The sequence below is a fragment of the Genypterus blacodes genome, unplaced genomic scaffold (assembly GCF_046128005.1).
Source record: "Genypterus blacodes isolate CSIRO-AG114 ecotype Tasmania unplaced genomic scaffold, CSIRO-AGI_Gbla_v1 ptg000093l_1, whole genome shotgun sequence".
Classification (NCBI taxonomy): domain Eukaryota; kingdom Metazoa; phylum Chordata; class Actinopteri; order Ophidiiformes; family Ophidiidae; genus Genypterus; species Genypterus blacodes.
The window spans coordinates 283,061-309,765 of NW_027466897.1; the positions used below are offsets into that span (position 1 = coordinate 283,061).

General features: G+C 44.3%; 2 protein-coding genes across 2 annotated transcripts; both read left to right on the forward strand.

Moving 5' to 3' along the window:
* Positions 1-798: 798 nt before the first annotated feature.
* On the forward strand, positions 799-19,895 carry fstl1b (follistatin-like 1b). The gene is made up of 11 exons (XM_076159179.1): positions 799-961; positions 1,082-1,138; positions 11,867-11,968; positions 12,089-12,218; positions 13,579-13,611; positions 13,992-14,122; positions 14,677-14,795; positions 15,762-15,874; positions 16,934-17,044; positions 17,149-17,243; positions 18,506-19,895. The coding sequence occupies exons 1-11, from the start codon at positions 959-961 to the stop codon at positions 18,545-18,547; spliced, it is 936 nt and encodes a 311-aa protein (XP_076015294.1). The 5' UTR covers positions 799-958; the 3' UTR covers positions 18,548-19,895.
* A 726-nt stretch (positions 19,896-20,621) lies between these two features.
* On the forward strand, positions 20,622-26,259 carry lrrc58b (leucine rich repeat containing 58b). Its single transcript, XM_076159151.1, has 4 exons — positions 20,622-21,348; positions 24,571-24,699; positions 24,841-25,118; positions 25,279-26,259. The coding sequence occupies exons 1-4, from the start codon at positions 20,891-20,893 to the stop codon at positions 25,470-25,472; spliced, it is 1,059 nt and encodes a 352-aa protein (XP_076015266.1). The 5' UTR covers positions 20,622-20,890; the 3' UTR covers positions 25,473-26,259.
* The last annotated feature ends 446 nt before the right edge of the window (positions 26,260-26,705 follow it).

Below are 26,705 nucleotides of genomic sequence, written 5' to 3' on the forward strand. Positions count from 1 at the left end.
TTTCATTTCAAGAGGTTTTGTGTCTTTCTAAAGGTCAGAGTTGTCTTTTGTTAAACACATGTATTTATTTATAGGGTCAATGTTTATGTTCTAGTGTGAATGAGCTGAACTTGGTTTAGTCCACGCAGGTGCGTCACGTGACAGCTGGGCAACTGCACCAAACTGGAAAGGATTATTAATCAACACACAGCGGGGACTCTAGTGCGCATGCGTAGTTTCCATTAGGGAAAGGACGGACAGAAGCTTTTTCAGAGTTATTCACCCCGAGATGTTTGAATTAATATTTAGATGAATCGACTGTTTCATAAAACGATGATGTAAGGCAGCGGGCCACATCCGGGCTGCGATACGTTTAACAGCCAATGGTGTGAAGACATTTTGAGAGTGCAATTTAATCACCTAAATTCTGGAATGAGATCATAAAAGTCCTCATTCTGTCCAGAAGTGTGAACAAGCGTTCCATTTTAATGACTTTTTATGGAAATAATAACAGTGTTAACACCAAACAGCAGTCAAACAATCATTTGACTGCTATACGTCATTTCACTTTATAAAGCCAAGAAGTTCATAGAAATGTTTTCATTTAAATCTAATGACAGATAAAAAAAATATGTAAACACAACTGGCCTCATATCTCTCTCTCTCTCTCTCTCTCTCTCTCTCTCTCTCTCTCTCTCTCTCTCTCTCTCTCTCTCTCTCCCTCTCCCTCTCTCTCTTTCTCCCTCGCCCTCTCTCTCTCCCTCGCCCTCTCCTCCTCCTCTTCCTCCGGAGTTCTTCTTCCTCGGAGGCTCCGGACGTTTTCATTGGCGCTGCCGGTACGGAGAGGAGGAGAGACCGCCTGGAATTCCTCCGCGCTCCTCAAATTTCTGGAATCACAGACCTCCTGCTCGCCTTTTGTACCGACACACGTCCGAACTCCTCTCCTCCTCCTCCTGCTCCTCTTCCTCCTCTTACAAAAATGGTAACGTACTAACTTGAAAGTAGACATTTACACAAGTTTGTTTTCTTACATTTACTAGACATATTGATGGAAATGTCCAAAGTGTTTCCCCGGGTTTCTGACTCTCTTTTCCCTGTCCAGATGTTGCGAACCGTCCCCGTGCTGCTCCTGCTGGCCGCGGCGCTCAACAACGCGGAGGTAAGTTTCGCTTTTCTCTTCATTTTAACTCCGTAACACCTTAAAAACGGCCATAACTGCCTTAAAGTAGACATGAGTTATTTGATTGCTCCTTATCTTTGTTGAAAAACCGGAGACGGGGACGCGAACACACTTCTGTACAAGTCGTGGCGAGTCTGCTGAGATGTGAAATGAGCCATTTTCTCCTCGTCACACTGTTTTATCCTCTGAGCACAAACCAATTATGGCCTTACATGATTACATGGCAGAGTTACGGGGCTTCATTATGTAGACAATTAGACGCACAGTTCGGTTGAAGCGCATCATCTCCTTTCATGGGAGCCATCCTTCTTCATTCCTGAATGTACAAGTCATTGCGCATCTGAGTCATTTGACGAATTCGAGTCTGATTTGTGAACAAATATTCCCAATTTGGTTCCTCCCAGACCGCTGACCCCGCCCCCCTTCTCTCTCTCTCTGTAAACATTATCAGTACATAAACATCCATGTTAAAACTTTGATCTCTCTCAGATTTGAGTGATAATCCTTTGCGTCTAACGGCTGATATGCAAAGTGAGTGACAACAACTACTTCCATCATTCCATGCCTAATGCAAAGGGCAGCCAGATGATGTCACTCAGATCAACACCAACATGGTTTTCTGTAGCTCTAGAGTTTTAGAACCAACCAAGTCTAAATATAAACCTAATATAATATCAACAAAAACAAGCTAAAATGGTAATTTGCGATTCTTATCTTCTTTTGAACGCCTTTGAAGCTACATTGCATTCCTTTCAGTTTTCCTCATTAGTATAAACAAAGATAAGGGATAGAAGATAACAAAGTAAACTGACTGTCACTGTGCTGATGATGTCACTTGACAAAATGTGTGGTATTTCTCGAAGATTTCAAGAACTAATCCTGGAAACGACTGCAGGTTCCATGTGGCGTCGTGCATATGTGTATTTAATGAGTCAAATCTTGGCCTTACTTTTCGTGGAGTTGTGAAGTTTACCGGCACATTTGAGTCAGAGAAAGGTGTGAAAGGAAGTGGAATATCTGCATGTCCCACTGGGTAGAATTGCAGCATTAACCTTGCCAGCGTTTACGGCTTGATGGCCCTTGTGGACGATTGCTTCAGAATGAAACCCCCAACAACTGCAGCTGCTCTAATGGCGCGCACAGGCTGTGTCTGGGTGTTGGAGCATGTGTGTGTTTGTTGTCTGTGTATGGGGGGGAGGAGTTGGAGTGTGTTGTGAGAGCACACACCTTATGTGCCTGTCACACTTTGGTGCTAAGTAGAACTCGCTGAGTAAACACAGAGATAATGTGCTGTTAGATCGGATGGCCTGATACGGCAGAACCATGACAATCCTGAAACAGCCACACGATATGGTTCAGTGCTTGTACAGTGATGGACGGATGGTTGTCAGTATGATGCGATTCTGGGAACATCAGTTGCGATCTACTTAAAAGAAAACACACACGCACACACACACAGAGGGACACCAGGTGGTGACTGAGGCCTTACCTCATCGGAAACAGCTGTTGAACACCTGGCTTTGTGTTGACTTCTCTGTTGACAACAGTTAGTTAGAGTCTGCAGGAATAAACAGCAAACCTCATTTGTTTCAGACAGAAATGAGGGCATAGATTTTTCCAACACTTGCAGCCACGACGAATATGAATGACACGGTAAAGCAATCATCCGCTGCCGACGCACATTATATTAAAACCTCACTCAGGAGGCTGTTAGTAACTCAACATTCGTCATAGCCTGACGCCGAGGCCCTCCTTGCTGACCTTCCATTGTCATCTCTACTTTTGCCAGCTAGAATAATGTCCTGTTGTGTGCGTCTTTATTAGATTCACGACCTCTCTAATCTGTGAGGCATTGCTCGGTGAAGATGGAGCAGACAGCTGAGTCGGACAGAGTGTACCCATGAAGTTAATGGGAAGGCATTAGAAAGGCATCTATTCTGCAAAGGTAATTACCCAAATAATATATGGCCTGTTGACTGGCCGTGGGAAGGGCCTGAACTGACATACCAGTGCGCTGCTTGAAGGGGGTCAACAAGTTAGAACAAAGCGCCCAGAAGAATGGATCTGATAAGCTTACGTTTGGGTTACGGAGGTGAGAGGGTTTTGAGTTTGATAGTATTTTTTCTTCTATCTTCTTCAAGCCTTTAGGGTTTGAGGTAGTTTCTGCAGAAGGGAGAGGTTACACAAAAGCCTCATCTGTAATACTGGCTTGTCATAAAAGAGATAACAATATTGAGTTTAGAGATGACATTTAATAAGCGGAGAAACCATTGAAAGGAGTCTGTATTTGTCTTTATAAGTAAATATAGTAAGTAAATACAATATCCTGTGGTCTGAGGGTAGGGTAGGGTAGGGTTATTAAGTATCGGACACTGGCTCCTGATTTATGATGAAGGAGAATGCACGGGTGCTTGGAGATAAGCGCCCCTGAGGCTAAATGTGGCAGAGCTGGAGAAACTCACCGAAAGTAGATATGTATCTTTTGAATAGGATATTGATGCCTTGCTTACGCACTGTGAGCTTGATATGCAAAAGAGGTCGTGGTGCAGGCACAGTCAAAGTCACAAGAGTTTGCAGCCTCAGGGCACACACACACACACACACACACACACACACACAAGCAAGGCCACACCAACCCAATGAGACCAATGTTTGCGTTTCCTTTTTTTATGACATAAGCTGTTACTGTATTACTGCAGCATCCATAGTAACAGGGAGGGATAACACAGTGTTTGATTAAGTTATCAGCACCGCAGTAGAAGCTGGCTTTGATTTAGAAAATAGACACCAGGAGTTAATCAGGTCAACATCAGACAAGCTCTGGTATAGTTCCATAGAGAATCCCAAGGCGCCGGTGGATGAAGAACAACACTCGGGTCTTGTAAGATACATCGCCTCCATCGGTGACACCCTGGATCTACAATAGGCACTGAAAGGCACCCCGCTGTGTCACCATGTCGATCCCTGTTCTCGCTCATTCAAGGTGGGCTAAAAATATCCACCCAGGTGGAGAGAACATGAGAATGAGGGGGACGCTGTGTCCTCTGTCTGTTTCAGCATGCTCTAATTACTGTAGCTGAACATCCCAGTTATGGCTCCTGCACAGGGATTGTGGGTGTGCGAGGTGAGATAGGGGGATGTAAAACGGAGAGAAGATGAGGCCGGAATCATGCAATTATACTGAGGGAAATTGAGGGTGAGGTAAGACTTGGCTGTGTGTTGAGGGAGTCGGGGCTGCACTTTGTTTCATGTCCCTGTAGTGAGTTCTTTTCACTCTTGGACGGGCTTAAAAGGAGTCCTTGTTTAGCTTTACCAGCTGCACTGGTGTCTTATCATTACTGCCACTCTACACTCAAAGGCACACATAAACGAACACACGTTACACACCAAATCACAAAGAGCAGCGCCCCAGTCTGCTCTGTGTCAAAGGGTGTGTGAGTCACATATAATGAATATGCACCATTCTAATGTTACACTGGCACTAAAAGTAGGGAATTAAAGTGAAGCATCTGTAGCTCAACAGTGTTTACTCAGAAGCCCTCATGTGAAAGAGGGCTTAGAGATTCCTGGTGAAAGCTCATAAAAGGCACACTGCAAGCGTTATGTAAGACCAAATTTACCGTAATTACTTCTATTTGCACAGTCTCACGTTACAGTCACAGACTATGAATCATCATCATTAGTATGTACTGTAGAAAATGTGAAATAACATTAACATTCTGTTTCAGTTCTCAAATTCTAAATGGATTGGATTGTTCTTGATTATGTAAAAATGAAATGGAAAGAAAACTCACCTATACAGCAACACAACCCACGTTAACCAAATTCATCCCCTCAGTATAACAACTATGATGATGATCTACCTGAACCTAAACCACAGTAGCATAATGTCAAATCACACCGATAATCATGAGAGATCCTCACTGTGCAGAGTTAATAAATGGTCAGCAAAAATTCTGGTTCACCCGAATGATCACACTTAGACCCGGCATGTCCTCGTGTCAGTGACCAGGGAGGAGGATCCTCTCTGAGTCCAGGCTCAGACCTGCACCTGCAATGCAGCTTGTTGGGTTAAAAAGGCTCACAGTCACACGGGACACATGATTACCTGGCTGAAGCTGTCAGGATAGATGCAAGAGAAGACGATCAATAATCAATCATGCTCTCTCTATCTCACCCTGGCCAGTTTCAAATTGCCTGGGTTGTATTGTTTTCTTTCCAAACCTGTGGTGTTACAAACATATCAATTCTTTGTAAAATGGAAAGGGTGCTAGAACTGCAGACCTGCTTGAGAAAACTATTTTTACTCGCAAGTAACCTGACAGGTGTTCTTAAGACTTGCGGTCCCTGTTACTTGGATTGCATTATTCATGAGGCAACGGAGGCTACAGAAGGATTTTGTACAGAAACAAAACAAATGGGGCCCTCTTGCTTTACTGGTTTAATCTGTGTGTGATTAAATGCTGTCAACAACCATTTGAGGTTCTTTTTCTGATTGAAAACAAGAACAGAGAGAGAGAACACAGATGTTTCACAACCGAAATACAAAGTAGAACAGTTCTAAATTTAATTATGTGACAGTATCAGCTGACATTTATTTATTCCAACGAGCCATTTGAGACTTTACAAACTGATTCTCTGTGAGCTGCAACAAAGAAGAAGAAGAACATTGTTGTGTTATTAGTCAGGGATGTTTTGCTAAATTAATTTCAGTGCGTCCTATCATCACAGTCCCAGAGCTGAGATCATTAAAGGTTGTGGTCCACAGATTCCAAGATGGCTGCACATGTTAAACACACCCTGCAGTCTGTAAACGGGCCTTTTCCTTCTCCAAACATCTTCCAGCCATTAGCCCCAATTCTGGCCTCAAAGAGGGAGCAGAGACTAGGGCAGGGAATGTACTCATTCCCCTGGCCCGGGCCTGAGCTCGTACCCTCCCTCCCTCTCTGTCCGTGGAATAGTGCCCAGAATAGTGCAGCAGCAGCAGCAGCAGCAGGGCAGAGGGAGAGAAGACGTGGAGAGAGATGGATTTGGGGGAAATCCAGTGAGGTTATTGGGACAAAATGGAAAGAAGAGATGATAAAACTACGACTTTGTGAATGGAGAAGTTGACAAAACAGCAGAGTAGCCAAAGATGGACAGAAGTGGGTCAGATCCCTGGGCCAGGTGGTGGTGACAGGGGACATGAGACAAGGCTACGCTTGCCCCAGTGGGTTGACAACAGGGTCCACAGGGGGGAGGGGGGTTGGGGGGTCAGGCTGGTGCTGTGTTTATAGGTTTTTATTTTCTCCGGTGACGTTTTAACTGCGAGCAGATGTGGCTCTGCCCAGACCGTGACTTATTTCCTGCTTTTCTTAGTCTCTCAGTCTCTCGCACTCTCTCTCTCTCATTCTCCTCACTCTCTCTCGCTCAAGGTCTTTTGTTTGTATTCTGGTTGTTGTTGTTGAATTTCAGCCATTGGCGAAGGGTTTTTGGGCGGTTCACAGTGACATCACGCCATCCGTCGATCCATTCCATTCAAATTGAGAAGGAAACACATTCAAGAATAAGAAGCAGATCAGCGCAGTCTGGTTTGTTACCCAGAGCCTTTTGTTTCTACGGGTCTAATCTGCAAACCTGGACCCCCAGGGACTGTTACTGCTGTAACAAGACCACCCACTGAGTTGTCAATAAGAGCCTTAAATTAAATAGTGGCTACTCAAATCAGTTTTCACTTTTGCCATCTAAGATAAAGGGCATAACCTGTCAATTTCACTGCTAGCTCAATCACACACGTGTAATGAATACTAACTGGGCATGTCGGCTCAAAGGAAGCGTGTGGCAGCGGGATGTGCTGTGTTGGGATTTGATCATGAACTGTACTTCAGCCTGTCTCCTTTACCTTCTCGGCTGGGGCTTCGTGGCATCCCCAGAGAATGTCGAGCACAGATGAAATGGGACGGAACCAGATTTGATATGTGTCACGATTCAGTTGAACAGCTTCACTAATAGAAAAATGAAGCTAGAGATTTGAGTTTTAATATGAAAGTCATCCTCTGTGACGATTCCCACTGTGATGGACTGAGCTCCAGGATTGTGCAAGATTCCTTGAAGGAGGAAAGGGGGTCATAGAAGGAGCCTGTGGAGTGTTTGTGGTAACTTGTCCGTTCCTGGTTTAGACCGGACCCTGGTGGCTAGTCTGGGGGTCAAAGGGTTCAAACAGTTGGTCCAGAGTTCACATCTCAGGGAAGTGAGCTGTGCTGGACAGAAACAGTCAGCTGGAAAGACAACATGGAGAAGAGCAGGAAACAGGAAGCCGGAGAGGGGGGAGCACAGGCACCGCTCTGACCTAGATACTGAGGAGAGTTTGGCTCTAGACAAACCTCTTGGACTCCAGCTGAGGTGCAACATGGCCCAGGAATGTTCCCCCTACTACCTCCTTTGTTTCCAACATTCCTCCTCCTCTTCTCCACTCTTAATTTCCAAATTTCTCTCTTAACTCATTTAACTCCGGGCGTAAATAAGAACATGTTTGCGAGACAAAGGATTCCATTCTACTGCTGTGAGGTTAGCGTTGCCTTGGTCGGCCATGTGCTGGTATGGGTGTCCCTGTTGTGGTAGTGAAAGCAAACAGCAGAGGGGATGGTGTCATCTTTGGTAACACGCAAAGAATGTGAGCGATCCGATTTCACAATCCTAACATCTTCTTAAAATGTTACATTCTGATGTATTGACAAACACGTACACAGGTTGATGTCTTTCTATGTTTATTGTCCAGTGCAGGACATATTTTTTGTTTTTTTTAGATTTGACATAGGGCATAAAAGTGAGGTATAGGACATGGCAAGTTGGGACAAATCATCATTGTTTTACGGTGTTTGTGTCTTGGGGTTACAAGAATCCAATTTCCTCAAGGCTCTTTACAGAGAAATGTCAAGTTATCGCTCGATCTCCTTGAGACTGAACACTCAACTTTCTGGTAGTAAGCCTGGATATTTGGACCGGATCTTATAAAATACGGTCATGGCCGGCCTGCCAGGACTAATACACTCAATCGATGAGTTCTTACAACAAAGAACGTTTGAAGATTTTACAGCGTGCTTTGCTCAGAGAGTTATTAGAACCAGGTCTCCTGTTGGTGTGTTCCTGCCACAGTTGGCAGATTAAATGTCTGTATCTTTAATCAACCCACTCACAGTGTGCTAGATAGAGAAATAAATCATAACTCTCTAATTGAGCTCTAATATATTTTTTCCTTAATGGGTAACTACGTTTAATGGCAAAGCTTTATTCTAGGTAAAACTTTTGATACAGTGTTTCTCTCTTGGGTATAACAGTATATGTTGTTATATATACTATACGAGTTTTGTGGAAAATAAATTGTATTTCTTTCCCATTGCACCAAAAACAGAATGTACAGAACACATGAACCCAGCAGCCAGAAAGAAAACCCATTCATTCTTGTCGGTTTCAGCCTTTACAATATTAATCTGCTGCAAACATATGTAATGTTTACCTTTGATAGAAAAGGTAAGTTGCACTAGTTTCTTCTATATTACTGAACAGATACTGAAGGTCCTTATGCAGCATTCAGTTTATCCTTCAATCTGACTTCACCCTCGACACAAAATCATATCTCTAAATTCATAAGCAGTTATATTTAGACTCTGATGCGTTCCTTCCTCCCAGTGGCATCACTTGTATTGATTGTCACTCTGTGCGTCTATGTGTCAGCCTGTTTACCAGCACTAAATCAATGTTTTCTATGCTAATGAGCAGTGCTGGTGCATTGTGGGAATGGATTTACAATGGCTGTAAAGTGACACCGTCAGAACAGAGGCATTGATTGGTGTGTCGAGTCAATGGAGCGTCACCGGGGAAGGCAGAAGACGCGCACGTAAACATGGACAAGATCTGTGTGTGTGTGTGTGTGGGAGAGAGAGGAAGAGGCAGAAACGCAGACACAGACAGATAGCTTAATGTGCTTTTTATTTGCTGGTGGGTGACAGATTTATGCTCCGTGCTGTCACGCTGACTGAGTGGAAAAATTAAAGATTCTTCTTTTTTAATGAGGCCAAAAACTGCACCAGCCGTTAACACCAATCAGCTTCAGTCAACCTGTGGCAGGAGGAGAGATTGATATAACCCTCCTCCTCAACTCATCTCTATTCCTTCCACACACACACACACTTCTTTTCCCCATGTGACTCAGCCCTGTCCCAGAGGGTTTTATACCATTTTAACAATTCTACCTGTGAGGTGTAAACAGGATGGGAAAGGAAAGAGGAAAAGGGGCCGGAGATCTGGAAGTGTCTGTGTGTGTGTGTGTGTACAATCATAATATGCTTCAGGCTGCTTTTAGCATGATGGCGTTGCAGAAGCGTTTGTGATGCACCCAGTCACTTATCACTGCTGTGATTGCTTCAAATGGGAGAGATCGGAAACAAGGCAGCATTTGTTGACTTCAATGAAAAATGTATGTTGTTTTAGTAGGACAGTTACTCCCCTATGTGTTGTGTGTGTTGTGTATGTGTGTGTGTGTGTTTGTGTTTGTGCTGAGCGAGTACAGCTTTTCTGGCGCCTGTTTTAATGGTGTTTCTCGTGCCATTAGGGAGGATTGGGTGGGTTTTGTCTTTCGTAACGGAGCGTGTCTGCATAATCTTGTCCACAGTGGCGATGGCGGCGTGATTTACGACCATTTAAGGCGGCCGGGCCGCCGCGCAGGCGCAATCTCACTACCCTGGATTGTGGAGGGTCAGCGGGGGTTCTGACAGTCGATTTGTCCGTCACTTCCCGGGCCTGTGTCGCGTGTCTGTAAGCGCAGCATCCATCACACTATTCTTTAGCAACGTGATCTGATTATGGGCCACGGCTTGATTGCCGCATCTGTGATCTATCCACAACAGGAGCCCGTACTTGCCGTCACCATAGTAACATAGTGAGTCATTGAAACAAAGCCTGTTGCCTCTGTACCCATTATGAAAATGTCAGAGTTCCTCTCTTGGTTCTCTTTGGTAGACAGATGTGTGTGTGTGAGAGAGAGGGAGACCAACAGAGGGAGAGAGAGACCAACAGAGGGAGAGAGAGAAACCGACAGAGGGAGAGAGAGAGATGTATATACTCAGTGCATCCATTATTCACTTTATTTCAGTGGAGATTTCTGCAGGTTTCAGCAGGCGAGAGCTACATTTCTATCCGTCTCACTCTGGACTCCCATATCTGTGACTAACCGAATAGTCCAACTTGCTCAAGGCCACAGAGGCTCCTTTGAGGCTTCACTATGACCTCAACGTCGTACTATGAGTGTGTGTGTGTGTGTGTGTGTATGTGTGTATATAACTCTCACATAGGAATGAGATCCAGCTTATTCTCGACAGGTCTCCTTCTTCTTCTCTCTCTCTCTCTCTCTCTCTCTCTCGCTCTCTCTCTCTCTCTCGCTCTCCCAGTCATGGGTTAAAGGTTTATGCTACGCTACGTTGCTCTGCTCTGCTCCCTCCATCCATCTTGTTATTCAACTGTTGAGGTTTAGAAGTGAGCTGATGGGAGTCACAAGAACCCACCTTCATTTTAACCTACATTCCAAACCCTAAAGCACACAAACACACACACACTCACACAGTAACATTCTAGCTCTAACACCAGCTCACGTGCGCTGACTTACTGTTCACCAACTTTCCGTCTCGCACACACAGGAAATAGGGTCTTAGGGAGGAGGGGAGTCTGGCCGAAGAGGGAGGAGAAAAATTTCACTGAGCATGGGAATGAACCTACAGGAAAACACAGCTCAGACTCCAGATGTGGAAACACCCTGCGCACGCACGCACACACACACACACACACACACACACACACACACACACACACACACACACACACACACACACACACACACACACACACACATACACACACACACACACACACCCACACACACACACACACCCACACACACACAGATAGCAAAAGAAGGAGGTAACGGGGGTCATAAAGCAGCTCTTGGAGCTACGCTTGGTGTCTTGTGATTGGTTGGTCTGCAGCTCATGTTGGAATCATGTTTGGCAGGTTACTGGCCTCGGTCGACTGTGCAGCAGAAACAGACTCAAAGGCGTCAACGTGACAGCAAGAGGAATGTCTGAACTAAATGCAAACTAAAAGTTGAAGCGAGTAGGGAAAGTGAGATTATTTTTTTTAACTCAAACCTTCAGGCTCATGATTCAGTCTTATCCTGCTTGCGCGTACATTTCTTATTCTGTCCTCATCCTTTGTTCCCTTCACTGGTAGAACAAAGTTCTCTCACGCTCCACTCGTCTGTTTCACTTCTCTGTTAAGTCTGCCTGCTGTCATTCCTTCAGTCCGGCTGTAGCTGATGCGGAGACTCCCTGCAATCATAAGTAGTTCTCCACAGCTCATGATTAAAATGTCAAACCTGGCGATGAACGGGATGATGGAGAGCGAGGATAAGGTTGGAAAAATAAAGCACCAAGTCTTCAATTTTGGGTCTCATCCGGAAAGAGAAATTGTCTTGTCAACCGTGCCAAGTGGGTCCAGATCGATCAGACATGTATCAACACAAATCTGTTGCGTTTGGGCCTGAATCCCTCTACCATTTTGTGTGTGTTAAAATGTGAGCGCCGGCCCATGTGTAGTGCAACAGCGCCGCCCTGTGTGTGAAGCTTGGACAAGCCGTTTCCTCACCTGTGTCCACGTTGTGTTTCACTTTTATTTCAGGAGCTGCAGAGCAAGAGCAAAGTGTGCGCCAACGTGTTCTGCGGCGCCGGCAGGGAATGTGCCGTGAATGAGAAGGGCGAGCCCAGCTGTCTCTGCATAGAGGTGAGCCACCACTCCCAAACTCCATGGATCCTTTACTTCCTACTTAGCAAGAACACAAAATGTAATCTCCACTGTTTCGTCTCATATCTCTTCCCCTCTCACCCTCTCGTCCTCTCTCAGAGCTGTAAGCCCCACAAGAGGTCAGTGTGTGGCAGCAACAGTAAGACATACAGGAACCACTGTGAGCTCCATAGAGACGCCTGTCTGACCGGCTTGAAGATCCAGGTGGCCCACGATGGACACTGCCAGGGTATGAACACCAGCACCAGAACACTACAGTCATTCCCTGTTTAAAGGTTAAAGAGGGAGCTTATTGTTTGTGTGTGTGTGTGTGTGTGTGTTTTATCTGTCTTTTATTTGTGTTTTATCTGTCTTTTATACCTGAAGCAGTATGAGTGTCTTGGCACTAACAAGTTTATTTCCCGGTTTTATGCTTTAATTTCACAATAATAGTGTTTTATATGAGAAAAATAACATCAGCTGTAAGGATAAATTACTCACACGGTCACAGGAAATGTATGTGTACATTATCTCCTTTAGCTCCTTCTTGATTTACAAATACTGCAATATTGATCTGTTTTATCTGGTTAAGAGCACAATAGTGATGAAGAATTAGCAAGATCAGCTGAATGGAACAATTTTTACATTTTTGTAGCGATGGACAATCTCATTCTGAGAAGGGTTTTAGGTGTATCAATCAGAAAACACGTTTTTTACGAGGTGTGTCAACAATAAAAAGCCATCGACGGTTTTCCATATCTCAACTTGCTACGTAATGATGAATCCCATATCATTAAACTGTGATCAATAGACAACAATCAGTGACATCAATAGACCTAATAGGTCCACAATCAGGCTGTAATTAAGTAGGACAAACATAAAAGTGAGCAGACTCACACACGCATGCACGCACGCACACACGCACACACACACACACACACACACACACACACATACATTTGGCTGGTTTGTTCAGACGAGTGTTATCTGTCAGGATGAACCCAACACGGCTTTACTGGCAAACAAACTATATATGGATGTTGTTGAGGCCCTATAGTGGTCTGGGCCACATAGCTGTCAATGTTCCAACCTTGAGTTTGTGAACCTTAGTTGCTGTCCCCATACTCCCCGTCTGTCTCTACTGTGACCTGAATAAATGGCTGCCTTCTTAACTTGACAGCGTCGAAAGCATTTTGTATTGTTAATTGGGTTGATTAGTGTGTGATGACCTATATACTCTTTGAACCTGGTCTGGCCAGATGGAAAGACACCCACACATGGGCACCCATACGTGACCGGGCCGAGCCGGTCACTGCTGGCCTCCGTCAGTCATTGACTGTGTCCAATATTAATGCATCTTATCTGGAGTGACCTTCACTGCTCAAACTTGGCGACGTTTCAATCTCTGCGTCCTTGTTGACCCAAACATCGATCAGACCTGTGACATTAAAGATACTAATGGACAGCAGTTATGTCAGTCTTTCATACCTTTGACTCATTGCCCTCTAACAGCCAAGTTTAGCTCAGTTAATTGGGATTTTTGTCAAGTTAATTTGTTAATTTCTTCCCTCACAGTTTATGCTCTCTCTCTTTCTTTTTATCCCTTTTAGAGAAGAAAACAGACAAAGTGGCTGCAAGCCCAGGTGAGTGTGTGTTGTATGTGTGGGTGTGTGCATGCTGGGCACAGCTGTTTGCCTAAAGGCCAAACACCTTAACAAGCCCTGAGAAAAAAGGGAGTTGTTAATTATGGAGTGGTTAGTTAATTCCTAGGTTAGGGGAAGGTGGGTTGTTATGATCGGGTGGTAAAGTTGGGTTGGTTTGTAGGAACAAAGTGGTTGTGCATTAGCTGTGCATCATTGTTTCATCAAAGGGACATTGTGAACTTAGATATGCTGACGTAGGCACTACAGTACAGGGGTCAAACCTCAAACAGCAAGCAATATAACTTTCAAACATTCGATGTATTGTTTTATCATCTGGATTATTTATTGATGAGTTGACCTGATTGCACCCGGCCCTGCAGTGGTGTGCTACTCCGCCGACCGCAATGAGCTGAGGAGCCGTGTGATCCAGTGGCTGCAGACTGAGGTCGTCCCAGACGGCTGGTTTGTCAAGGGGTCCAACTTCTCTGACATCCTGCTGAAATACTTCAAGGTGAACCTCTCCTCTCTGCACAATTTTTATTTTTCCTCTGCCAGATATGCCAGGTTTATACAGCACAGTCGATCACTTACGCTGACAGCACACAGAGAACTTCTCCATGTGCACCTTGCAGGGCCCCTCAACCTCTCAGAATCCTCAGACTTTCTTCACACTGTCTGAATGATTCTATTGTTCATGTGACAGGATTTCCAGCTCATGTCAGCTGCTGATCTATAATTTAATATAACGATGGTCTCTGTGTAGAGAAGGAACCCTGTCACCCTGTTGGCAGTGGTGAGTGATATGAAGGTTTAAGTGTGTTTCAGCAGTGTTGACCTTGCTGAAATGCTAGCCTGTTAGTTTTGAGAGGTTTCATAACGCTGTCTTGTTAATAAGGCATCAGGTGAATCTTTTGAGATGCTCAGTCCTCCACAGAACCAGCACCTGGTCATGAATTGGGGTCTTAAATTACAATATATGAGAGGGCCAATTTACTGCCAGTCCAGTCATTATAGTGTCTCTTCTAGTCTGTCTGGTATAATCTCTTTCTTCCATTATGTCTGCAGAACTATGACAACGGTGACTCTCAGATGGACTCCTCAGAGCTGCTCAAATTCATCCAGCACAACGACTCTTTGGTGGAGATGCAGTCCTACGCAGACCAGGAGAGCAACAAGCTGCTCAGGTGTGTAACTCAGTCTTGGGTGATATGGGCCAAAAAAAGTCATCATGCTATATTTTAATCATTAGACGATATTCGATATATATACAGGGATACCAAGCCAACACTCTGGACTGTTGCTCTCTTTTTTCTCTATTTTGTTTGCTTGCTTATTTGGCGTCTGTAACTGTTTGTCGCCTGCACACAAGCAGCAGGAAAAATATGCAGTTTCCGGTGTTGTTGTGTGTACGGCCAACCTCTCTAATATGCTGTGAAAATGCAAGTGTGGACCAAGATTATCTTCACACCTAAACAGAACTGTCAAAATGATCCAGACTAGTGTGGTTGTAGCCTCACACTCTTCACTCGCAGTTTCCATCTTGCAAGTATGTAGTAGACGTCCAGATCATGAGCCACAATGCAGTCAGGTGAGAATAGCTGAGGAGGAGCTAAGCATTGTCTTTACTAAACTTAACTGGCCAGATAAAAATCATTGTGATGTTAGCGATTCTGTTTAGTATTACATCTCCAACAAATCATTCCAGCACACAGCACAAATTTGATATTTGACCCAGTGTTGGTGTGACTGTGGGTCCATATCACCTAGCACATTGCAATAGCTGCATGTTCATTATGTGGGCAAGATGGCAGTTCTCGGTATTGCGCTTCCTTGTAAACGATATATTTATTCCCTTCTATGATAATGTTTACACTTGTTAGCCTACATTTAGTCCCGCTAAGTCAATAAGGCTCCATATCCATGTGTGCTATTTTGAGGTCTTCTCGGTAAGTCACTGAACCTTATCTGGGCCAGAGTAAACTTTACTGAAGGCCTCCTGTGGGAGTGCGATGACACAAACACCTGTGCTGTACGGACTAAAACTCTCTAAATGAATTGCATTTCTTTTCATTTTGCAGTGTACTCCCTTTTTTCCAGTGTTCTGCTGCCTCTTGAGACTCATTGTGTGTTTGTGTGTGTGTCCTTCTCAGGAGCCTGTGTGTTGATGCCCTTATTGAGCTCTCTGATGAGAATGCTGACTGGAAGCTGAGCTTTAATGAGTTCCTCAACTGCCTGAAGCCGGGATTCAATCCACCAGAGAAGAGTGAGCATAAATGGATAGTTTGTTTTTCTGTCATAAGGCGGTGATGAGTTATCGACTGGAGTAAAATTGATGCAGGGACATTAAGTTCAGTCAGCGTTGCCTTTTCACACACAAATGAACCTTAAATTGTGACTCATGTCCGGTGGGGATTTGCACACATTTTGCTGTGCTCATTTTGTTGTCTTCAGTCTGCTTAGTCAACTGTTGCGCTTAAATCTGGGTGAAAGTTCAGAGGATGTGGAGCTTTGGCTCCGTGACAGTGAAAACATTCCCTACACACACACTCATGGCACACGCGGCACATAGTGAGCTGACCCAGTGAGGCTCAACTCCACGCAGGATTACTTTGGTCAGAGAGAAATGCTTTTCTTTCATCAACATCAGCTGAATCAGTGTATTTGCTGGATATTTACTCAGTTTGAATTAAACACATCTCACCAAAAAGAAGAAGTGCAATTTGTAACTTAACTTAACTTGGTAACATTAGACATTTGAAGCTGGGCTGACACTGTAAGAGTTTAGTAGTTGTGAACATTCTGACACTGAAAGGTCTTATGGACAAAACACCATAAGGGTGCGCACACCTCACATCTGCTCAATGCCACCAACACACACACAAACCTATCGATGCAAACTGCACACTTAAGAGACTGAATGTCCCTGGCTAGAGTATAGAATGTCAGTATGAGCCATGTGAGTATGGAGCCATGGATTGCTGCCTGTCTTTATGTTATGTAAGTTCTTAAGACATATGAACCGGCACTTCAGCAGCCAGAAATCCATCTGATCACTTAATGACAAGCTTGAATATTCAGGCAATGCATCTTACCCTGTTTCTGAAAGGACATCTGACTGGACTGAATTTCAACCTGACTTAGACCAAATCAGGTTTAAATGGGGGTTAAACTGGTGCAGCATCTGCCCAGTTTAAGGAAAATATGAGGAATTATTGGGAAAAGCATATATCTTAATTTAACTTTGTTTTCATTGTTCCTGAAAATGATAGTTGCAGTGCAGTTTGTCTGAGTGTAATGGTTTGTCATGGATGCTCTCTGGCAGAATGTGCCTTGGAGGATGAGACTTACGAGGACGGAGCAGAGACCCAAGTGGAGTGCAACCGCTGTGTGTGTGCATGCGGCAACTGGGTCTGCACTGCTATGACCTGCACTGGTAAAAACAAAAACTCAAGATCCTGATTTTAACCCTGTTTATACTATTTGGTTCATTGAATTGAGTCACGTCCCAAAACAAATAACCTTTTGTCATATGTCCAGACAAGACAGCAGCTGTGGATGAGTCAGCAGATGCTGGAGCAGAGATGACTGAGGAGGAGTGGAACCTCCGTGTGGCTGAGCTCAACAAGCACCAGGTCGGTTTTGCTCATTGTCTGTTTTGATTCCGCAAAAGTCAAATTAAATCCAATTTATTTGTACAGCCCGATATTACATTCTTAATTGAGATTAAGACAAATGCCAGTATCAAGTATCTAACTACACACTCAGAGGAGTGACAGAAGTATTGAGCTGTGGCAGGAAGATATCTTTACTTTCTGTGGCCTATTATGTGGAAGTGTTGAAATGTTAAGTTACAAAATGGATAATTATGAGACCTGTTGTGCATGTTAGGCCTGAATACGGCCATGGGTTTTGCCCCGAACCCAGCTGCCCTTTGCTTTTGGCTGCTTGTCAACCAGAAAGCATTAACAACACCTCTAGAGACCGGCAGTTATAAAGATAGACAGATATATAGATAGGTACTTTATTCATCCCCTTGGGGAAATCCAAGAAGAAATAACAGCCCAAATAGGACAGGAACCCACAATCCCTGGTTTAGGACGCCAGTGACTTATCCATTATCCATAAAGTAGAAGGTTGACGGTTCTGAAACAAATCCTACAGCAGCATGTTCTCTTTTTGATGTGATCCGTGAAGGGGAAGTAGTCAATAGAGGTTCACACTACTGATGCATTCAGTCGTCTAATCTGGACTAGGGACACAACCTTTGAATCTATCAAGACAAGCCTGTACTGTCCCTCAGTCTGTGCAGTTATAGTTTTATAAAGTGGTAGAACATCTAGAGACTAAAACTGTGGCAAACATATACAACATCAATCACAATATGAACAATCATCTGAGTTTACACATAACATACTTACAGTTAGGACTGTTAGACTGTTTGGGATGGACACGCTATCAGATCAAACCAATCCATTAGGATGTAGTGTGGAATTAGGACACAGTGTAACAGTGGTTTCTAGAAGCTCGGTCAACAGTGAGACAAGCTGCTTTGTCATCCCAATAAAGCATCTCACTGACCTTGGACAAAAAGTGTTTCGTAGTAATTTTGTGGCCTGCCTCCATTTCTGCTTACAAATGCACAGGAGGGCACGTGGCTCACAAGTCCATGACTGAGTGGGTGAGGTCACGTACTCTGTACTCCTGAGGGGCAGCGTAGAATGCCACTGTTAACAAATACCCTGAGTGTACAAGTTTATTGTGACTCGGAAAACTCTGGTTCGTAGAAGTAGAGCATGATAAACACCGGCCAGAACTTGCATCATTATTCTGTATGTCGCATGATGTGCTATATATCTTCATCTTATTTATTTGTCAACTCTTTTTTTGAACACAGGAAACAGTTGAGAAAATGAAGGCTAGCACAAAGGAGGCCTAAATAAGGAAGCAATGAAGGAGAGGATGCATCACCCTTCCTCCATACTTGATTTACCTTGTGGCCGGGTGTTATTACAACTGAATTTTTAACTTTTCTCTCCTATTTTAATTATTATACAATTTTTACATTGTTTTTTGTGTACGTCTTTGTGTTGATGTTTGTTAGATTCAGGGGCTATGGACTCCCTTGTGTCCAGTACTGTCTTGTTTTAATTGTATTACTGCGCCCCTATACTAGCACTGGGGCCATTTTTACTACAATCCTTATATTTTTACAGTTAACGTGGTAAAGAAATGTCACTGTTTAGGTATATGAAAGTCACTGTTTGAGAGGGACAGCTTGGAGAATCCTCCTGGAATGAGGACGCTGTCAGAGTACAGAGAAATCAAAGTACCTGACACCTGGTTGAGGATGAGTCCAGGCCAGCTGGATGGGAAGGTAAAGCTACTTGTGATTTTGATTGTGTTGCCATTTAGAACTGCCACTAAAGGCCACTACTTGACCAATGCACTTCTCTTTCTTTAGTTAGTGTTCTTAGGCTTTAGTTTATCGCCTGCCCCAAATTAGTTTCTATCCTACTGCTGATGTAATCATTATTTCTGTGCCAAAATCGTTCCTTCTTTGTACAGTGTGTTAATGGATTGAGTTGGAAGTCATCGTGCTCCATTGTTATGCTCAGGCAGTCTCTTTGGTGCTTTAAAAACACTTCAGTCAGTCTGTGTCTTAGAACCGTTGGTGGTGATCCAACTTTCAGTGCAGCGCCGTTGCACTCGTTAAGAGCTGATCTGAACATAGGATGGGGAGAGCTGAAACCAAAGTCTGTTGATGAAATTGTTTGAATGATGTACAAACCCCTCCAGGTAAAACATTACTCTGGACCCAGCAACAACACTATACCTGTGCTTTCAAAATCACTCTAACAGAAGGACTAGCCTCACTGTCAGCTAAAGTAGCTTAGACGCATCAATAACTCGATGCATATAAATTGTGTGTGTGTGTGAGTGTGCGTGTGCGTGTGTGTTGAGAGTAGTTTGTGTTGTTTATTGTGTATTTGTTATGATCCCGTGTCTAAATTGGGAGATTTGACAAAAAATAATCAGTGCCTTAGACCTGCAAATAGTATTGGTCTCTCTACCGTTGCCTGCACGTAGGCTCATACACCGCGTGACATAGCAAGAATGAGTGCGCTTTGCAGAAGTTTAGTAGTAAACTAGTGCTTTGTGACTTGTGTCCAGTCGGAAGTTGCATTACTGGGTTCAAGCGACATCTTTATATTCCATTAAAAGTGCAGAAGCTGTAAGGAATATGTACCGGTTTGTACGACAATAAAGCCAAACCCATATCACAATGTTGTCGTTTTGTCTGTGTGGTGTGTGCATTTGTGAAACTAATTTTGTATTTGGTTCTCTGACATTTTAACACTTTAAATATAGGTGCAGATCTGGAGCCAGGAAAGATATTTGTTAGTATTGCTAGAAACCGGATTTTTCAATATTTCTTCAAAAGTAATACAGTAAACTTGACGAAAACCCAATATTTATCCCATAAAGATCTGTTTTTGGTGGATAAAAGTATATCCTTAGGCAGTCTTGTAAAATACATGAGCTAAGTGTATTTGTATTCCTTTTCTTCTACTCAATTATCGCCCTTTTTCACAGAGTGGTGTTAAATAGATGATAGTGAATCCAGCGGGAGGACCTCCATTATCCTGTACCTGTTTCTCATTCTGTGCACATCTCAATCAGTCAGCGGAGTCTTGCATAATGTAACTGAAGCGGGGTGTTGCATAATGCCACTCTGGAATCGCCCAGTGGGAGCCGGCATGGCGATCACCGGCCTCAAACTCTCTCATTTAAATTTAATTACGCTTAGCAACTTCATCGCTGCAGTAAAGTGGCGCAACTATGGAAAACGTCAATAAACCTGTTGCGAAACTATTAATTGCTACTGTACAGAAGGAAGAATATGTATGACGGACAAGTGGGCTGACCAATGAAGGGTCTGATGGGCGGGGCTTGTTCACGGTTCAGCCAATCCACGAGCAGGGAGGCAGATAACTCCCGAAGAATGGTTACATTGAGTACCTCGGGTCCAGCTAGCTTCATGGACACAGTTATTTCCCGGACTCTTAAATGACTGACCTAGATTCTCACACAAGAGATGCGATTAAATGTTACAACCGTATCAGTTTTTAGACGTACTTCGCTTCGACATTCGCTTTTCAAACAGTTGACGACAACTGTAACGCTAACTCGCGGCTTGAGGGGCGTTTAGCCGAAAAAGACAATTTACACAACGGGTTTGTTCGGAGTTTAGACTCGTACTGTAACGGGTAACAAAAAAATGGAGTTTCACGAAGGTGCAGCGGGACCGGGCGACGGTGTGCTGGACTTTTCCCGTCTGAACCTGAACAGTTTGAGCGTTGACACCATCAGCGAGGAGAGGAGAAGAGACACGAAACAACTCTACCTGAACTACAACCGGCTAGCCTCGCTGCCCTCGTCGGTCTGCTGTTTCTCCAACCTCGAGTTTCTGGACATCAGTAACAACGGACTGTCGGTCATATGTGAGGACATTACACGGCTGACTATGTTGAAAATACTAATAGCCAAGAACAACCGCCTGGACGAGTTCTCTCTGCCTAAAGACTTTGGCTCTCTGCGGCTGGAAGTGTTGAACTTCAGCGGGAACCGCTTTGAGGAGGTCCCGCTTCAGTGTACCAAGCTGCGGCGTCTGCAGTCGCTCTCCCTCGGGGGGAACAGACTGAAGAGTATACCTGCAGAGATAGGGAACTTACTCAGGTACACACACACACACACACACACACACACAGGCAGGGGGTCACAGTTTGGGGTCACCGCTGCAGACCTGGGGCCCCTAAGTTGGGTTTGTGTTACTATCTGTTATGAGACCCCATAATGTTAGAGGAGCCTCTGGCAGCTCTGCTCCCAAACCCCAGAGACACTGAATGTTGTTGTGTAGAAATCTTATTAGATGAAGCATTTATATTAGCAAGTAAGATTCTCTGTCATACTGAAATTCTAGAGACTTGTTTAAATGTATTACTTATTATGCATATTCATAGCAAAAACAACCTAGTCTGAGTGAATTGATGCAGAAACCTAGGTACAAGTACTGAACAGTTGTTTGCCATCAACCGCCACAGGATTGTTCACAAACGTGATCCTCTGAAATATATTTGAAAAAGGACTTTAGTGTTTACTTGTCGTCGCTGCAGAGATGGTTTCTGCTCCCATTGACCTGTAAACACAATTTACTGGAAGCACTCTCCTATTTCACCTGGCAAAGATATGAGAACAGTCCAACACAGTTTGTTTATCCCCATATTTTCCTCTACAGCTCTGTTTGGAGTATATGGCTATGAGTCATGCACAATTCTAGGCATTAATCATTTAAACAACAAACCACAATGTTTGTGTGTGTGTGTGTGTGTGTGTGTGTGTGCGCGCGTTTCTGTTGAACTGTGTCCTCAGGCCACCGTTCCAGTATCTTTCCCTCCTTATCCTCCTGGTGTTGAGGCTCTACCAAAAGTGATCCATGGCTGGACATTAGTAGTTTGATTGAATGAATAATAACACAATTCTGTTAAGTTTATTTACTCAAAGCAGCATACCAAGATCACAAAACAAGTAATTCTTGCTTGCAAGAATGTCTCACCTATTTAACTGTGCTTGTCAATTATTACAGAAATGGCACCAAAACCTTCCGTCCTTTGCCAATTTAAACTGCTGACGGTCCCTGTGACCCACATGTTGAGTGTGAAGCTCAACCCCCTACACCTCTTCTCTGTGTCACACACCAGCGACACAGCAACACTTGGCTCAGTCAGCAAATTATGGGAGAAAAAGAGGATACCACTTAAAATTGAATCAGTAATGCAGAAAATTTGAAGTAATGTGTAATTTCAGCCCTTTTGTGTTATCTGGAGTTGCACAGTCGTCTGTACTCTGAACAGACTCGCCCTTCTGTCACGGTGAATGTCCCAAGTAATCCCATGTGTCAGCAGTTTCCTCTTTTGTCTCCTACCAGCACCGGCACCATTTCATCCGTTTCTTCCTCCATTAAAGCACTAGGTGGGTCATACTGCTCCATAGCTGCGGAATCGTACACGTGCACGTTTCTAGCGTGATCTATTGCTTAATAACTCCAAAGAAATCATGCATGTGTATCCTATGATGGACTGTAACAGGCGCTGTGTTAGCCCAGATCCAGTTGAGACAGCTCAGGTCAGATCAGACAGGTTAGTGTTTACTCAGCCAGGGGTCAGATTTATGTTTGACACACAGGCTAAGTCTAGAGATCTGCGAATAACATGTGACTGAGATGATACTGATTCAGTCTGCAGTGATTTCAACATACGTGACAGCTCTGACTTCAGACTTCTTTAGTTTTTTCTGATTTGAAGACAGTATAATAGTGATGAAGTAAAGCCTAATCAGAGGACAGTAGGACTTTAGCAGACTTGTTGTACCAGTGTGACGTCTTACTTCTTTAACGTTAATGTGTAGTTCCAGTAGCCAGCAGTGATTTCCAGTATTGACTTTCACTCTGGATATTTACACGTGTTCCCTTTTATCAAGCCCTGAGCCTGTAACACCATGACTCATCTGGCCCTCAAACACACATTCTGTAGGTGTCGCACATCTTAACCTTTCTCGACTCCGTAGACCTCCAGCATTTCAGCGGAATTAATCTTTCCCATACCGACAAACTTCAAACGAGGCAGGATAAAGGCAGCAAACTCCACAAAGCCATAGCCTACAATTGCAAAATCTTTCCCAGTCTGACCCGTTTCTTTGACCCTGCTCAAATGTGATGTGTGAAGGATGAATAGTAACACCTGGGGAATGTGGTGAGACCTTACTCTCTAGTACACTACTCATGTAGCTCCAGTGATTTCGTGAAATTCCCATCAATCTTTTGGTTCAAAAGGAGGAGAAACGCTCAAAGGAAAATATGCTCAAATCTCAAAATGGTGCTACAGACAAGAGTGTTTTAAAGGGTCAAGAGGTCAAACACAAGCTGGCTTTGTTAATAAATAGCAGATTTAGTCAATAAGGTTTCTCTAAGGTTAATCCAATTAAAAAGCAAAATGTGGACTGTGAAGGGTGAATATATTTGATAAATGTGCTATTAAGGTTTGATACAAAAACATCATTATTTTTAGTTCAATAATATTATAATGGAGCTGTCACCCAAAAATGTCAAATATGGCAATCATGTGTAGGAAATTAGCCGCGTTTTGAAATGGAAATTAAACGTACAAATGTGTCCTAATAGCTCGTCTGACATGACGCCATTCATCCAGCTTAAGGAGAAAAGGCCTCCGCTCTTTCTGACTCCAGAAAGTTGTGAACTTCATGTATACAGTCACATGGGGTGGGTCGTGGGGGGTCGCTCGCTGCTCGGCCACCAAGGACAGGATAATGGCTTCCCGTCTCTCTGTCGCTGTGTCATCATGTCCACCGGGCAGAGCGGCTGACGGCTCGATTTCTCCGTCCAGCCACGCACCATTCCTCGTTTCCCCCTTTTAACCTACCACAGGCCTTTAGTAGTCTTTGTGCGACACTCAATAACTATACATCCATTTAACTGTTCCTTTAATCCTTGAAATAGAAGCTCCTGTCTGATCAGGTGTATCCACCTTTTAGTCATTTGTTTTGTTGTTTAGTACTGTTACACTGTTTCACATGGCCTGACGATGGATCACCTGACCTCTGGAGACTTTCTGTTTCCACAGACCCACACACATTTGGCCACAGAGATGTCCACAAACTGTACACTCCATGCATCCACAGCACCCCCATGTGGCGTCTATGCCGTACATGCAGCTGCTCTACCCAACCAACATCCTTTTCCTGAAGTGTATTTGCCTCTGTTTGGACATTAGAGTGATTGGTGACCTGCTTAGGCTCCTAACTGCTAAACTGAGGTTCACAGTACTGGGTGACATCATCATCAAACCTGACCTTTGCCATTTCCTTCCCTTTGTATGTTATCAGTCTGGAGCTGTTGTATCTGGGTGGTAATCTCATCTCAGCCATTCCTCCTGAGCTGGCCAACCTGCCCCACCTCAGCTACCTGGTCCTGTGCGACAACCGCATCCAAAGCGTCCCCCCGCAGTTCACCAGGTACCTAACACACACACACACACACACACACACACACACACACACACACACACACACACACACACACACACACACACACACACACACACACACAACCGCTGCAAGACTAGTAGATAATTGAGACTCTCTTTCTGGCCGTAGGCTGAACTCTCTGCGGTCGCTAAGCCTCCACAACAACCTGCTGACCTACCTGCCCCGGGAGATCCTCAGCCTGGTGCACCTGCAGGAGCTCAGCCTCCGCGGCAACCCGCTCGTGGTGCGCTTCGTCAAGGAGATGACGTACGACCCGCCGTCGTTGCTGGAGTTAGCCGGACGCACCGTCAAGAGCAGGAATGTTCCCTACTTCCCGTGCGACCTTCCCTCACACCTGCTGCACTACCTGGACCTGGCCAGCAAGTGCCCCAACCCAAAGTGTGCCGGTAAGACACGCAGTCAACTCTGACATAGTGAGAACGCTTTGTTTTAATGGAAGTTACAATGGTTGATTAAGTTCTGAGCTTAGAGCGGTATTTTTCCTGGCATTTTGACAGAATCTGAGGCAAACTAGTAACCCCTGACCTCCGTCTCCACTTTCTCTAGGGGTCTACTTCGATTCGTGTGTGCGCCACATCAAGTTTGTGGACTTCTGCGGCAAATACCGGCTCCCGCTCATGCACTACCTGTGCTCCCCAGAGTGCACCTCTCCCTGCAGCTCCAATCCCCAAAGCGACGCAGAGTCGGAGGACGAGAACAGCGTGCCCGCTGACCGTCTGCAGAGGGTGCTGCTGGGATAGGAGGGGGAGGAGTCTCCCGTCCCTCAGGATGTCCCCAGCGTCAGTGTGGCCGTCCCAACATAAGGGGGCAGTAAAGCTCTTGTTTTTAACATGAAGCTGACAGAGCGACAGACTTTTTTCTCTTTCCCCTCCTCAGGATGATTCATCGTTCAATAAACTCTTGATGTCTGCAGCACATTACTCTGCTTCTCCTGAAAGAAAGGATATGAACATTTGTCACTTGTCTCAAACCAGATTTCGTGGAAATCTCTTGACTAAACAAGTGACTGAGCTGACATGCCAGCCTAAGTATTAAAGTATGTGGACTTCTGAAAAGACACGTCAGCAAACCGTTGGGCTTTGTCAAAGGTTTGTCATTACATTTCTCAGCATTGGGTCGGCCTTGTTTATCCTGTCTGGTCCTGCTGGATAACGGTTTGATCCAGTCAGGCTTTCCCATGCTGACTATGAAGGTGCTTATCCATTATCTGTGTTTTTATCAGTGACATTGAACACCAAACGTGCAAATAATAATAATACTAACTAACCCAGCCTTTGGGTTTGTTTGGGCAGACCGGCGTAATACAATCACTGTGTTAGTGGGACAGATAAACACAGTGGCAGCCTTCATGTTTGTATGCAGGGTTGCTGGTTTCCTGCAGACAGAAAGGTGTTAACAGGGGCCCACCATCAGGGATTGAACCTCGTATTTGTTTTGAGGACAGGAACCTTGTCGTGATGTGTAACGGACGATCACAGTGTTTATGGTTGCCGCATCACGTTAGAAGCCTGAAGGTAATCGCCCTCACAGACGACGACGACACAAGTCCCATCAGCGGAGCAGGAGGAAACTCGGCCTTGTTGCACACTCGACCTCAGCGTTCTTAACGTGTAGAAATCAGAGGAATGCTCCTTTCTGTTACAGCCGTACCTGCACTAAAACCTTTTGTATTTGCTTACTGACGCTGCTTTAACACAACGAAACCCTATGGAAAACATGTGATGAACTATGCACCCTGGAATGTGACAATGTTAACGGGAATCATCGAGTCATTCGAGGTGATTTAGAGAGAAAAATAACTTTTTTTCGTAACAAAATGAACAGCTTTTATACAAATTCTTTTTCATCATCAAGCACACTACATAGTTGAAGCTTTTGCAGAAGTTCTATCAATGACTTGCAGAATAGATTGCACTTATGGAGGAAATTGTTTTGGTTTCTATAGATTTTCTATGCGTTTACCCTCATTAAGA